The sequence below is a fragment of the Sebastes fasciatus genome, chromosome 12, assembly GCF_043250625.1.
Source record: "Sebastes fasciatus isolate fSebFas1 chromosome 12, fSebFas1.pri, whole genome shotgun sequence".
Classification (NCBI taxonomy): Eukaryota; Metazoa; Chordata; class Actinopteri; order Perciformes; family Sebastidae; genus Sebastes; species Sebastes fasciatus.
Window position 1 is genome coordinate 107,034 of NC_133806.1, and position 15,511 is coordinate 122,544.

Below are 15,511 nucleotides of genomic sequence, written 5' to 3' on the forward strand. Positions count from 1 at the left end.
AAATGCAAGCAGTTCTCATGTTTCCAGAAAATGTTGTACAATACCTGGTTAGTTTAATGACTCATAGGTTTCACTATGAGAACCTGAGCTGAACGTGTAAGTGGGAGCTTGCAAGTACCAACACATACTTGACTGTTGGTACAGTGCTTGATCCTTTGCTTTTCATCGTCCTTTATCCTTCAATTCAGGCCTATCAAATAAGAGCTGACTTTGTGATAACCTGTGCAGCAGATACTCAGCCACAATGCACTTTATCTTATTGATTACATCAATTAACCTCACCACTGCTCCCCCCCCCTCTCTTCTCACATTGTTTCATGCATACACACAAAACCTGTGTCTGTGCTTAATCATTCCACACAGTCAGTGAACAAGGAACAAGCCGTGCAACATTCACTGCCTGTTCGCTCCGTTTCACTGGTGTGGTGGGAGTGGTGAAAACTGGAGTTTGTATACATTGCTCCTCCCATGTTCCCTCTCTCCCTCTCTCTCTGTTTTGTTGGGGTACAACAGCTCTTGCTCATGTTGGCCAATCACTCTTTAGATCTCTCACTCACAGCACACTCCCTTGCTCTCTCTCTCTCCCTTCCTTTGTTGTTCCCCTGTTTCCTGCTGTGTTCCTTCATCCCTCCTTCAGAGCCATCTCACTCCCACTCCCAACTAGGATCTACAAACCAGCTCTTCAAGGTAAGAAACAAACACACCTCCTCCTCTCTCTCACATGCATCCCCCGGAATCTCAAATGGTTAATGCAGGTATAACACATAATACAGGTAATAAGAGGTAAGTTTGTTTCATTGTGTGAGTTGATTTACTGTGTTGTATGACATGGGTGTATGCATGTGTTAGTGTTCAACCACATTTCACCCATTTACCCTCATGAGGACCAGTTTCTACAAGCAAAGGAAACAGCATGTGCAAATATACTTGGAGGAATAATGTGGGTGTTGTCAGTGTTGGATCTCGCAATGCAAACTTAAGACTTGCCAAATCCTCTGGTTGACCGATAATTGATTTAAACTGCATTGTGTATAACGTTTACTTTGTTGTGCATGGGGATGGATAACAGAGAGCAGAGTGGTCCATCTTGTTTTTTTGTGTGTGTCTTTGGAGCAGAAAACCAAAGTTTGTGTTTTAGCACGCAATGTAATTCCGTCATTTATAATATGATATACAAGTAGACAAAGCTTTAAGGCAAAATACAAAAAAATTCCAAACCTGACGATTGAAAGATTTGTGCATGGACTTCGAAAAGGCAGAGCACAGAATTAGAAATTACAGTAAATAACTTAACAAAATTTAAGTAACTCCAAGTTACCTGTCTCCTCTTAGCTCACTTGATGAGACCCTAACCCTTTTACTGTGAGTGTCTCCATATTTCACTAATTTGTGATGTAATTCAAATTAGAGCTTAATCTGTACTATACATATATATATATATATATATATATATATATATATTAATGGAAGTGAAAAAAAATGTAAAGGGAGAAACGGAATTACGCTTGCTTTAGTTGTAGTCACACACATTGGCAACAAACTTAATTACAGTCCGTAAGAGTTGTTATTTGAAATATTTACAGTAAGCTTGAACCATTATTATGGACAGTTGCTGAACGTCACTGACATTGTTCAAGCATCCTGGACCCAACAGCACACTGATGTTAAAGACTAGACTAACCACCGGCTGACCAGTGAAGCCAGAGAACGATGAGCTCATGTTACTACGTGCTTTTAGAGATGTCTTTTTTCAATAGGTGCAAATGATTAGATCAGTTATAATCATAGATATCATTCCATACACTTTAAACACAGGTATATTAGTAATATTGTTAGTTGGGTATGTTTTTAGAAACACCACAACCATTAGCTTACTTTACTGATAGAGGCATATTTTCATTTTGAGTTACATTAATCAAACTAAAAGTAAGAGTAGAAAGCAGAAAAGCAGATGTGGGCGACCTCCGGTTTCTTATGTTTTTCATACAATGCTGGCATCCCACAGAGGCCCTGTATCTCTTTCACTAGCCTTGGAAAATGAAAATGTCCAGAGCATAGCTATAAAGAGAAATCCCCCAAATTTGTAGACGTGGAATATCAATTATGTCACACACATGACTGTGAAGTGTTAAACCGGCTTAAGCCACGTCAGTCAGAGACATGCTTGTTGGCATGTCGTGAGGTTCTAATCACACCTTGTCTAGCAGCTTTTACCTGCATGTTTTCACCTGAAGTTACTGTGGTAATTCTAATTGCTGTGATGTAAAAGAATAACAAATATTGTCACTGGTGTGTCGTTACAGTCTGCTGACAACAGAGGAGTCAAATATTTATTTGGGGTTTACACAGCTTAAATAGCAGCTTAAAAGTCAGAAAGAAAGAGAGATAGAGAGGGAGGTGGAGAGTTGTGGTGCTTTCTCTACCAGCTGTCGGACAGTCTGATAATAACACAAAGCGGAGACAGCACTAATCGCTGTAGTCTGACAGAAGGTTGTAATTACTATGTTGCCCTCATTAATGACCTCCTATTGCCGTAAGACAACAAGTTTAAGCATAGGATGGTTGAATAATATCTATTGCTGAGTCATTATTTATATGCGTTCATTTCTTTCCATACTCTATAAAGAAAAATATATTTTAAATGGAATATATTCAGTCTATGCTATTACATAACATGACATTGCTAGGCTTAGTTGTAGTTTTAAATATAGATTTTCTTCACATACAGCGCATACCAACTAAGGCATAAATAGAATGAAAGTAAAATAGAATAAACCAGAAAATTAGAAAGAAAAAATGTACTGAGTTACTGAGTATGTGCATGTTTAGGTACAAAGAGCTGTGTTGTTACAGAGTTTGACCCGTAATTGCAGCCATATTGCACTTCTATGTGACTACATGAGAAATGCTTGTATGATTCTGGTAGAAGAACAACACTCCTGCATATGGGAAAAATATTTTTTTTTAACCTAGTGTATCTAACTTTTCTCCACATGGTGGATCTGGCATGGAACACCGTTTTCAGTCTTTGAGTATACGCTTGAATCTCAAAGAGAGCAGTTTCTGGCACGCCATGTTTATTAACAAGATCAACATTAGATGGAAAAAGTGTGTATCTGAGGTGAGCATTGCCTGTAGCTTGACAACATGAGCGTTTATTCTAAATATCCAACACATGGCTGTTTCTTCATAGCCATTATGAAGTTAAACTCAAAACAAAGTGGACGTGACGGATGTTGTAATTTAACTCTAGGCCAACATCAAGTTTAAATAAACAACACGACCAAAACCTTCAAGATTTCGAGGCTAAATATGCAAGGCTTTCATGAGACAGCAGCAAACTTGCTTGCTGGCTGCTGATTAACTGCACTGTTTTAGAGACAAACAGTTTGCCTTAGAGGCAACGTTTTGTTTTTGCTGACTGACAAGCCCTATAAAAGCTTTTAACCTTTTACCTGGTTAGGAACTGACACCTCACAAAACTCTCTTAAATCCCACCTCAAAACCCAGTTCGCTTTCTTTAAAGAGTCTTAAACTGAGAGAAGCTTGTATTCTCCTTTGCAGATCATAAAAAAATTAAACAAATTCCCCTTTCATTTTATTGCTTTGCATTATTTGCCTTAATTAAATAGGTCAAAGATAATCGGGGATCTCATTGTGGTTATCATTGTCCAGGGCCAGCTTAAGGCATAGGCGGTCACCTAGGGCGCCACCTCCTGGGGGGCGCTGGTCGCCCTCTAAAAGAATAATGATAATAATATATATATTTTCTTAAATGACGGTGGGCACGCTTCCTCATCTTCTGCATCGAGGTAACAAATGAACAAAGAAAGAAAGAAAGAAAGAAATACACTTTTCACCCCTGTTACTCTCTTTCTCACACTTTTTCGTCTGCTCGGCACTTATTTGTCAATAAAAGCGTAAATTGTAGTGAACTGACTAAACACTTTTAAGCCAACAATATCAGGGACCAAATGTTTATTTATATCATAATAACTTAAAAATCATAATTTTTTGTCTTGAAACCATTAGTTTAGTGGTGCGGTTTACGGGGCTAGGGTTAAGGTTCTTGGGGGCTGAACCCTAACGGGCTCTAAATCCGAATTTTGCCTATAGGGCACCAAAAGGGCTAGAGCCGGCTCTTTCATTGTCCATGATAAGAATATTATTCATACAGCCTATCACGATCCACATGTTTTCTCCTGATTCTGTTTCCTCTGATGTGTTTGTTAAATCTGGTGGCATGGCTTAGTCCATCAATACTATTAATGTTATTTTAAAGTAAATAAAGTGTACTATTATTGCTCATCATCACTTTTCAAACCTCTTCACATCACATCACTTTGAGTGCCAAAATGCTTTTAGTGAAACATTCCTCTCCTTTTTTTTCAACCCCTTTTCTTGCCAACAGGAAATGGCTTCCAAACGGAAAGTGGGCTACAAGTGTCGCATAGCAGGAGTGCTGCTTCTCCTCTTGGCCAGTATTGCTGCCCTTGTTGCTGTTGCTGTCATCCAGGACACCTGGGGGTCAAAACTCTACAGCTCAGAGGTGAACATTTACATGCATGCGCACAGATTCCTATGGATGCACACATATAGTAGGCAGTATTTGGCTTTAGATCTTCTTCACTTAAACAAAGTATATAACAGTTCTCAAAACACATCCCTACAAAGAGAGAGAGAGAGAGAGAGAGAGAGAGAGAGAGAGAGAGAGAGAGAGAGAGAGAGAGAGAGAGAGAAACAGGTATACACACACATTCTTCAGCTCCCACACATTCTCAGTTGTGAAATTGGTGCCAGACGTTATCGGATGTCAAGGTTGGGGTCAAGTAAAAAAGGTTTTCTCATCAGTCAGCCTGGTGACAAATGGTGGTCCCTTTTTAAAGGGGCAGTGGGGGTCGCAGCAGCAAAGACTAGACCAAGAGAAAAATGTGGCCCTGTAACATGATTTCTTTTTCTGTCTTCACTTCAGTATGGCATTGTGATAGACTCGGGTTCATCACGTTCCAGTGTGTACCTGTACAAGTGGCCAGGGCAGAAGGAGAATGAAACCGGAGTTGTAACTGAGATAATGAACTGCAAAGTTGCTGGTGAGTCATTGTGGGGGGGGGGGGGGGGGGGAGGGGGGGGGAGAAGAGAAGAATGAAAGCCAAAGCTTACTGAGTATTTTGAAATGCTCCATCAACCACTATTATTTAAGATGTTACACATTAACTCAGAAATTTCACTTTATGTTTTTAGAGGCCGTACCTAAGAATATGATTTTAGCCTGGCCTTGTACCCACAGGTGCTGGTATCTCAGAGATGATGGTTGACCCAGAGAAAGATGCCATGTCGTGGACGGGATTCAACAATTGCATGGACAACATCACCGAAGCTATTCCTGTTGAAAAACACAATACCACAGCTCTCTTTCTAGGAGCTACTGCTGGAATGAGACTTCTGCAGTAAGAAAGTGTTGAAATAAGATAGCTTCAGGGTATTCCCTCACCATTACTTACAATTTATTGGAGAGTGCCTGGAAGGATCAGAGCAATTTAACCCCATTCATGCACCACCTGGTTTTTATCTAAGCCCTCTGGGTTATAGGTCAATAGGATGGATCTTTGAACACCTTTGAACTATTTCCTCTTCCTTTCAGTCTTTAAACTAAGCTAACCATCTTCTGGCCAGCTCTAGCTTCACGTTATGGGAGTAGTATCAATCTATTTATCTAGCTCCCGGCAAGAGAGCGAAAAAAGTGAATTTTCCAAAATATGAAACTATTCCTTTAATGACACCATGTTTCACTGCTGACCACTCCTGTTTCCAGTAAGATCTGTAATTCTGTTCCCTTTTCTGCTTTGCTATAAGTGAGAAGGATGAAAAGAAGTCCAATGAAATCCTGGAAAGTCTCAGAAAATACCTGGAGTCTTTGCCTTTCATGTTCCAAAATGCTTCCATCATTACTGGTCAAGAAGAAGGGCTGTATGGGTGGGTCACTGTCAACTACCTCATGGGAAACTTCCTAGAGGTAAGATACTGTCATTGATCTATCTGGTCTCCGTGGGTCAAAGTGTACTTATCTCTAAACGTGGAAAATAATGCTACTTCACAAACAGCTCCAGATCAAGTGGTTCATCAGATGCTAAACGTTTTCATTATATTTGCAGAAAAATCTTTGGAACGCCTACGTCCACCCAGAAGGGGAAAGGACTGTAGGGTCCATGGACCTTGGTGGAGCATCAACACAGATCGCCTTTGCAGTTCCGGAAGATCTCAGAGGGACTGACTACTTGCATGTCAAACTGTACGGTTACCCTTACAATGTCTACACACACAGTTTCCTCTGCTATGGCAAAAATGAGATTGGGAAGAGGATTCTGGACAAAATAGTCCAGGTACACAGCTTTTCTTTTCGTCTTTTGAGTGTGAGTGTGTGTGTGTGTGTGCGTGTGTATATGCTTCCAGGTACTATAAGAGTGATGGTTCTTTCCAGAGTTCTCTCCACGTCCCTGTATAGTATGCATTTCTATGTTCATGTTTAAGTGCTTGTGTGTGTGGTGCGCATGGCTGTGGGAATATATGTTTTTTTTTGCATGCATGTGCAGGCGAAAATCCATTAATGCGCAGTTCAGAATTGATTAGCAAACACTGTTGTCCCTGAGTTGCTAACAGGCAAAGGGAAACCAGTCAAGAATGCATTATGTCATTAAGAAAATTGATCGGACCGTGAATGTCTGCGAGAAATGCATTATTTCTGGCAGCTTATAGCTTCATAATAGTACTTGTAGCTGGAGAAATATGCTATGTAGTGAGAATATGTTATGGGTATACATTTGCAGCAGGGTCCTGTTATAAAATGTTAAGTAAAAAGTTTGTATTTACATGAGGATCTTTATGTGATAATATGTAATTCAAGTAAATAAGTCATGCAGGTTTGCATATATAGATGGTGACTGTAAATGCATAAGTAATACTGTCCAAACCCTCTTAATTCATCCTCCCATGTCTCTTCCTGTCCCTCTCTTTATCATAACTTCCTCCTCATCCTCCATTCCTTCTTTTAACATCTTCTTCCTCCTCTTAACGTTCCAGGAATCATCTGATCCAACCTACATTCTCAACCCCTGCTACCCTGATGGTTACAACACCACCATGTACGCCTCAGACATTTATGACACAGACTGCACAAAGCAGCCAAACGGCTACAAGCCAGATCGAGAACTCCTCATGGTGGGAACCAACGACTCAGACAAGTGCAGCAGCATAGTGAAGTCCATGTTTAATTTCACGACTTGTCCCTCGTCCCAGTGTTCATTCAACGGAATCGAGCAGCCGCCTGTCACTGGAGATTTTATGGTAACAGTGACATAGACACAGTGCAAATAGAATACGTGCAAGAAAAGAGATAAAGATGATAAAAACAACTTACGATATGTCTCTACTGTTCCCACCAGGCATATGCAGGATTCTTCTTCACTGCTAGGGCGCTTGGGATAGAAGGAAAATCCGATCTTGATCAATTCAACGACTTAATTACGAAATTCTGCCACTCACATTGGACAAAGGTAAGTTCTTACAATTGGTGTACAGCTAGAGTAATAACAGCAGGCTGAGAGGAGAAGAGAGATCTTTCAGGAACAAACAATGTAAAAACAAAGTGAACGTTGGGATGAGCAATAATGTAGGAAAGAAAAACGACAGGAATTCTTTATATAGACTAAGTGGTGCCATTTATGGCACAATGGCCAACCACATTCCACAATCATCGTACTCACCAAGAACAGAGCAGAGGCAAAATACCCGCTTGGAGATCACCGACTGAGGTGTGCCAACATTTTCTTCTCCGTTTGATTTAGTGTCCGTGCTCCTGTTAAAACATGATGTCAGAAATGCAACTTAACTTAACTTAATAACTACATGCCCCCCTGCAGGGGGTATTTAGGGGGACATAGCAGGTCAACAGTATATGCCACATAGAAGTGGTGTACATCATCTGGAAGTGATTGCATGTGATTATCATAAAGTGGGCATGTCTGTAAAGGGGAGACTCGTGGGTACTCATAAAACCCATTTTCATTCACATATCTTGAGGGCAGAGGTCAAGGGACCCCTTTGAAAATTGCCATGCCAGTTTTTCCTTGCCAAAATTTAGCCTAACTTTGGAGCATTATTTAGCCTCAACAAGCTTACATGAGATGGCTGGATTCCTTAGGTGTTTTTTCTAGTTTCACTCTTACTCTAAAACTGAGCCGGTCTCAGAGGAGGGAAAACTTTACTAGAACTTAAACAATATTTCTCCCACTTAAGAGCTTATATCTATCTATTATAGGGGACCTATAGACACGTAACAAGTATCAGACCTCAAAATAGCTGCACAATATCTTTGTAAATGTTTTTTAAAAAATCCTTCTAGATGGATGAAGTTTTATTTGATCTTATCGTAACCATGAATTCAACCATCTTGACTACAACATTGATATTTTGTTGTTAGCATTAAGCCTCCTTATCACAGGCCACTCTCTAATCTTTGTTTCTCTTCCTTTCAGCTGGAGGCAGAAAAGACATGGATTTCGGACAAATACCTTAGGACGTACTGTTTTTCAGGTCACTATGTCTACACTATGCTGGTGGACGGATACAAGTTTGACAAAGAGACCTGGAAAAACATTAACTTCGAAAAACAGGTTGGTTGAAAAAAACAAACAGACACATCATTTCCACTAAGACACTCCTTGCACCCTATGCTGTCCTTTACGCAGTTATGAAGCCAATACATATCCACTCTTTTTATTCTCTGAGCTCATATATTCTCCAAAAAAATAATGGTCATATTATAAATGACACAACCATCAAAATGTCTATGGCAATTTGATGAGAGTTGCTGTGCTTTAGCTGCCAACAGTCCGTCATGTTTAGACACAGGCTTTTAACATATACAAGTGTGAATGAGGCCACCTGTGGGGACCCATTATAGATGGGATGCCTGACATACCAATCATCTGCACTCAAGAAGCTGAGGCCAGGATGACAGGCAGGCAATGTATCGCTCTGGGATGCCCTGAGGACACGCAGCGTCTTTCACAATGGAAGTCCCTCAACAGAGGGGGATTCCTGCTCTGTGACATACAGTCTATCAGGCATGAGTCATAAAGAAAGACAGTAGCTATTAAAAAGTCACAAATTACAGCCGCAGTTTCCAAATTGCATGGCGGTTACCCTTTGGACTTGATCACAAGAGCGTTCCTCAACAGCTGCCAACGCTTCCAACAAGAGAGTCAGTGTGCTGTGTGTGTGGTTTAGTGCCTTTAGCGTGTCTGGGAGTCTGGTGGTTGGGTATGTCCTTTCAGAGGAAGTTACAAAACACTTGGATTATTTACAGAAACGTTCATTTGGGTGTTATGACTCATATTTTGCCCTAGAGCTGTAATTGTGCAACTTCATGACAGCTTCATATTCTCAACTTCTGTAGACATGCAAAGTGATGTAATAGCTACTGAAAAAAATGCCGTGTACAGCATGCAAATTCACAGTGATAACACTGCAAATCTCTTCACTTCAGGTAAAGAACACCAGCATTGGGTGGAGTTTGGGCTACATGCTGAGTATGTCCAACATGATCCCGTCTGAAGTGAAAGAAATCCCCCCCTTGACAGACCCCGTCTTTGCCGGCCTTATCTTTCTATTTTCAGCACTAACTATCATAACTGTTGTCGTAGTTTTCATCTTCCTCATTCGCACCTGCTACTGAGAGTGTACGTCACAAAGGGAATGAATGATCTGCCATTGTAAGCCTTGGGGGCTGATGTTATCCTGTAAGTAGTGGGAGAGTGTGACGGTACAGCAGCGTGTGCCAAGGCACTTGTACTGAAAGTTACTAATGACATTTTTTTTCAGCTTGAGCCATTTACTGCCTTATATTTCAGTTATGAGAGTTTAAGGAAACTGAAGTGAGAGCCTCAAAATGAAAACGTCTCAGTATGTGTCCTGCTAGTGACTTTGAGTCTTTAAGCTAGCTTCACATGTGAGACTGGTTTTATTGAGGCTGTAAAAATCATCTCGAAAAAACTCAGTTTTACAGGCAGAAACAGGTGACACAGGTTTACCTGCACAGATGATGAACGAGCACCCATAATGTCCACATGCTCGTTCTTGTCGCACATTGCGTAACCTTAAACTGAGTTTCTATATTGCATTCACAGTTGGACCCTCAGGCAGAGCATGAGCTATTCACTCACTGATTGATTCTATATTATACATATAATTGCACTGAATGGATCCGCTTTACAAACCAAATGGCAGCACTTTGCCACGGCCACCTTATTGTAGCATTTTTTATTATATACTAAACATTATATAGTGTATAAACTCATTGAAAACCAGAAGCACACAACAATATTTTACTGAATGAAAACCTCCCTAATAAACAATATATTGAATGTGCTATGTGCCATTGTTTCATTATGATTTTGCAAACTATAATAGATGTTACATTAAGTCATTTTTCTACAGTCTATTTGCAATCAATCAATAGACTTAAATACAAGATACATTTTATGTTCTGAGTTCTGGACAGCAGTCTACCGGTCACTGAAAATTATTTAATGTTAAGTGTTGTTTTTCCCATTAAATACTAACTTTGCGTTGTTCCATCCCTGGGAAGGTTTTCATTCGGTACTTAAAGAACAGAGTATTGTTGGATAGATATTAGATTATATATCTATATCTATATCGATAGATCGATAAGTCAGTTGAGCAGTTTGAGAAAACTACACACATTTCCAGTTTTCAGTGTAATCTACACTCGTGTTGTTTATATATTATGAAAGATGTCCGATTGTGTCAATAAAGCCTTTGATGAGAGATTTTTTCAATCAGCATGATTACATGTTGTGATGATAACAGTCATTTGAGTTTTTTGGTATTGACTAAATTTGGTCAGTTTTGGAGATGTCAGCAACAGAACCAACACTAAGACTAGATAGAAAAGGCATGAGTGGCTGAGAGGGAGCAATTAATCTGACTGACCAGCTAATTAGACTGTTGTCAGGCTATTAAATAGGCATCATCAGTTGCTATAAGCCCCATAGATGTAGGTCAGTAGGGGCCTACTACACCCAATAGTAGATTTGATCATCTATTCACATGGTAGATCACTGAAAGAAGGTATAAAAGAAGACGACAGCGACCTCTAGTGACCGTAGTAATTATGACAGGAGCAGAAGCTGAAGTCAGGCGGTGTAGTATAAACAATATGAAAGTCCATGCATAAGGGGTGGAAGATGAATGAATGGTGGCAAATCACAGGGTTTTCACCCGGGAGCCCGGAGTTCACATCCAGTGTAAAACCAACAATGTGTTCTTTAAGCCAAAACATAATGTTTAACTTAACCAAGTTTTTTTTTTTTTTTTGCCTAAACATAAAGTTGTAGTTTTATTGCCTAAACCTAACTGTTTTTTCCCCAAAACCTAATGAAGTTGAAGTTTTGTTGCCTAAACCTAAAGAAGTTGTAGTTTTGTTGTCTAAACCTAAAGAAGTTGTAGTTTTGTTGTCTACACCTAAAGAAGTAGTAGTTTTGTTGTCTACACCTAAAGAAGTTGGAGTTTTGTTGTCTAAACCTAAATAAGTTGGAGTTTTGTTGTCTAAACCTAAAGAAGTTGTAGTTTTGTTGTCTACACCTAAAGAAGTAGTAGTTTTGTTGTCTACACCTAAAGAAGTTGGAGTTTTGTTGTCTAAACCTAAAGAAGTTGTAGTTTTGTTGTCTACACCTAAAGAAGTTGTAGTTTTGTTGTCTACACCTAAAGAAGTAGTAGTTTTGTTGTCTACACCTAAAGAAGTTGGAGTTTTGTTGTCTAAACCTAAATAAGTTGGAGTTTTGTTGTCTAAACCTAAAGAAGTTGTAGTTTTGTTGTCTACACCTAAAGAAGTAGTAGTTTTGTTGTCTACACCTAAAGAAGTTGGAGTTTTGTTGTCAAACCTAAATAAGTTGGAGTTTTGTTGTCTAAACCTAAAGAAGTTGGAGTTTTGTTGTCTAAACCTAAATAAGTTGGAGTTTTGTTGTCTAAACCTAAAGAAGGCTTTTTGTTTGTGTTCAAAACGTAACATTTCATTCAGTTTTACAACGTGTTAGAACGTGTTGCTTTTAAGTTTGACTTTCACTTTTACAACGTAGTAGGCGTAGTTGGCTTCTAATGACCCACATCTGTGGTGCTTATAGCGATGATAACGTTTATTTAATGGCCTGATAACAGTCGAATCGGGTGCAGCGACTGTCTGAGCGGTGTATGAAACACACTTGTATACAAGTACATCCAAAACATTTAATTGGTGGGTGACCAGCAAATATTAGAAAACATGAATATGTCCTATTATCGTGTGGTCCTTGTTATAGCATTGTTAAATGGGTTACTCTTCTCAACATGAAGGGATACAAAACATTTAATTTTAGGGCAAAAGAAAAATAATTTCTTCACATCATTTGTGACTGAAAACAGCATGAATTAAAACGTGTGTGTCTTTTGACATTCTGTATACATCGTACTCTACTTGGGTAGCTTTCTCAGTAATATTGTTGTCTTTGCACTGGAGAGAATGATGCATGATTCGTATGTAATGTACTGAATGTATTGGTCCTGTTTTGATAATAATTATCTCTCTATGCAGTAATAAACATATCTACTAACTAAAGTGCCTTTTGTATGAGATTTAGGCTTCTGTGCTGCATCATTAGTTACCTTACTGATTTTACCCCAGCGCAGCATGTTATTTAATTTAAGACTAAACACTGGTGGCTCATTTTTTAAATCGAATTTATTCATCAACAGAGGATATATTAAAGTACAACGGCGCCTGTTTAAATCTAAATGCCTCTGTTTTATCTGTGTCCACTTAGCATCTGTAAATTCCCTGCTGACTTGTTAAAATCACACACACACACACGGTGTACTACAGTGCACTCTAGTGGTTCTGCGTTGTACCTGCAGAATATACAAGATGAGTATTGACTGAAACATTTCTTTTTTTATTGAAAGATTTGTCTAAAAAGAAAACAAAAAGAAAAGAGACATTTGAAACTACAGCAGAATCACAATTTGAAAGACATGGGAGGCATGTGACCAAGCAAATAAAAAAATAGCATCATCAAAGTTATTTCTGTTGCATCTTCTTTTACACACCTGTACAAAAAGAGATCTCATAAATATTACTTTTGTTCTCGCTTTTCTCTATTTTCTCTCTTCTCTCAATAATTTATTCTCCCATAGAGGTTTGAATCTGCTTGATTTTGGTTGAACCACGAGTTTTTCTGTGTCCGTCTGTTCCCACGTTTCCATTCGCTTCTTTTCATTGGTGGAGGGTCAGGTAGGTGGGGCTTCAAGGGTGTGACCTCGGAGCCTGCGTCAGCCAGTTAAAGTCCAGAGAGGAGTTTTGGTTCTCAACTGATGCCCTCGTACTCCGTACAAATAATGCAGATTCTTATTAACTGGTTTTGACCTATCTAAGAAGAGAGAAGTACTCAACTGCAACCGGGAACATGAAAAGAGGCACAAGACTTCAAGTCATGGATAACAATTAACTGTCGCTTCAAATGGTGAATCGCTCGACATTCTGGAGGTGTACCTCTTCCACACCCAGCCAACACACATCTGCCTCAATCCCCAATAATGAAAAGTGTTTAGCAGCTCACACATCATAATCAATTCTCAAAAAAGGCAACACAAAAAGAAAAAAAAAAACATCTCTCCTCGTTTCTTTTAGAATATACATAAGCTGAAATGATTTTGTTCAACAGAAATGCCCTTTCATCTAACAGAGATCATCGCCCTGCTCACATTTTCAATGGCTTGTGTTTGGCAAGACGGCGGCGTAAAAACAGTTTGTCTTATGGACTGAGACTAAAGAAGCATTTCAAAATAATTCAATCTACAACATTCTGGCTAGCCGTCATAATGAGTTACAGCATCTCAGTGTCGGAGTTGTGATTGGTCAATGCAGCCTGAAGAGGGTGTTTTTGGGTGTGTACACAGGTTTAAAATGTACACACCAATATCCCACAAGATATAATGCGTTTTCAGCCTCTTTACCACTAAAGTATACTATACCAACTTCCCAGTAACATACCTACCTCCTCCACTTTCTCCATACCACAGGGTGTCTGGTCTCTCGACAGATGTTACAGCGCCATTTTAGATCACCACCACAAATGATCACTCAACAAACAAAACATCTCAAAACACTCTTCTGGTTGAGGCAGTTGCGTTAAAGATCTACTGCATGTTCTCAGTCACGGATAAAATCAGCTCACATGCCAGCAGCAGGACAAGCAAGAAAAATCTCAGTTTCAGAGGTGAAAAAATAAAGAAAAAGCAACATAAGAAAGATCTCTTCACTACCTAGTTTCTTCATCTTTGGTATAAAATATGCCACCTGTTGGCTGCTTTTGTTCAACGGTTAAGAAAGACTCAAGAAACTGTCAACAGTTTTACTAAAACTATTGCTTTTTGCACATTTAAAAATCCTAGCGTTTTCTTTCTGCTTTTTTGTCAGTCAGAAATGTTCCTTTTTTACTTTTCTTTCTGCAGTGAGACAAGCAAAGCAGGCAAAGCAAAAACTTTTTGAAAGTAAAAAGACTGCAAAAACAAAACAAAAAAAAATACAAATGTGATGGAGAAACAGAACTTTTATCCCATGATTAAACCTAACTGCATTTTCCAGGAAGCAGTGGATTGACCTTTCCCACAAGTCGCATTAAAGAATTTGTCTTCCCTACCAACAAACGTCAGCTGCACCGCACCACATCATTTAAAATCATCTTCATACAATTACTACTTTTCTTTTTAAAATCCTGTACAAATAGCTTTGTAGATTTCATCTCTTGGAACTCTCCAGGAAGCTCTCAAATCATTCAACCACTCTTTTATTTAATTATTTAACACTATGGAAACTTTTTCCCCAAAGTTTGAGAAAATTAAGGCAATAAAGATTTACGAAAACATTGATATTCTAGAAAACTACTCAAATAATAAAAAGAATGAAAATAATGTAGCTTAATATCAAAGGAAGACAACCTGTTTTTTTTCTAGACTTTGCTTCCTTCCTTTTTTTAATAAAAAAGTCTGAAAATCTACCTGCACATTCAAATGTTCTATTTTCTGTACAGCTTGTTGGTTGAGTTTAGATTTCAGTCTGTCTTCTCTTTTTCCTTTGGAGGCAAAGTCCAGTCTCACAGTGAGAAATGATAAACTCACAGTTGCAGACTGCGTTTGATTTCATTGTCCTCAAGTTCAGCAAACCATCAATTCTTTTTTTCCTTTGTCTTTTTCTTGGTTCAACCAGGTAAGAAATATAATTGATTTTTTTTTCATTTTGTCTTTTATTTGGTGCCTGTGCACAGTGGAAGCTTTCTCCCCTTAGTGTTGCCACGTCACCTCTTTTTTGATTCTCTCTGTGTCTCCGGCGCCTCAGTGCAGTCCTTCTAAAGACAATGCAGCAATGATTCCCACCAATCTTCTTATCTAAAGGAGACAGAAA

At 39.0% G+C, this 15,511-nt stretch overlaps 2 protein-coding genes across 6 annotated transcripts in view; one reads left to right on the plus strand and one right to left on the minus strand.

Moving 5' to 3' along the window:
- The first annotated feature begins 505 nt into the window (after positions 1–505).
- Positions 506–12,846, plus strand: entpd3 (ectonucleoside triphosphate diphosphohydrolase 3). Its single transcript, XM_074652466.1, has 10 exons — positions 506–687; positions 4,412–4,549; positions 4,973–5,090; positions 5,288–5,447; positions 5,854–6,013; positions 6,153–6,380; positions 7,078–7,341; positions 7,440–7,550; positions 8,532–8,669; positions 9,545–12,846. Exons 1-10 carry the CDS (start codon positions 523–525, stop codon positions 9,731–9,733), a joined length of 1,671 nt encoding a protein of 556 aa, XP_074508567.1. The 5' UTR covers positions 506–522; the 3' UTR covers positions 9,734–12,846.
- A 137-nt stretch (positions 12,847–12,983) lies between these two features.
- Positions 12,984–15,511, minus strand: part of LOC141778290 (RNA-binding motif, single-stranded-interacting protein 3-like) — a 218,490-nt gene continuing 215,962 nt past the window's right edge. For all 5 annotated transcript variants that reach the window (XM_074652467.1, XM_074652473.1, XM_074652472.1 and 2 more), the window contains one exon: positions 12,984–15,495. In XM_074652467.1, the coding sequence (XP_074508568.1) occupies positions 15,492–15,495 (4 nt within the window). In that variant the 3' untranslated portion in view covers positions 12,984–15,491. The remainder of the gene's footprint in view (positions 15,496–15,511) is intronic.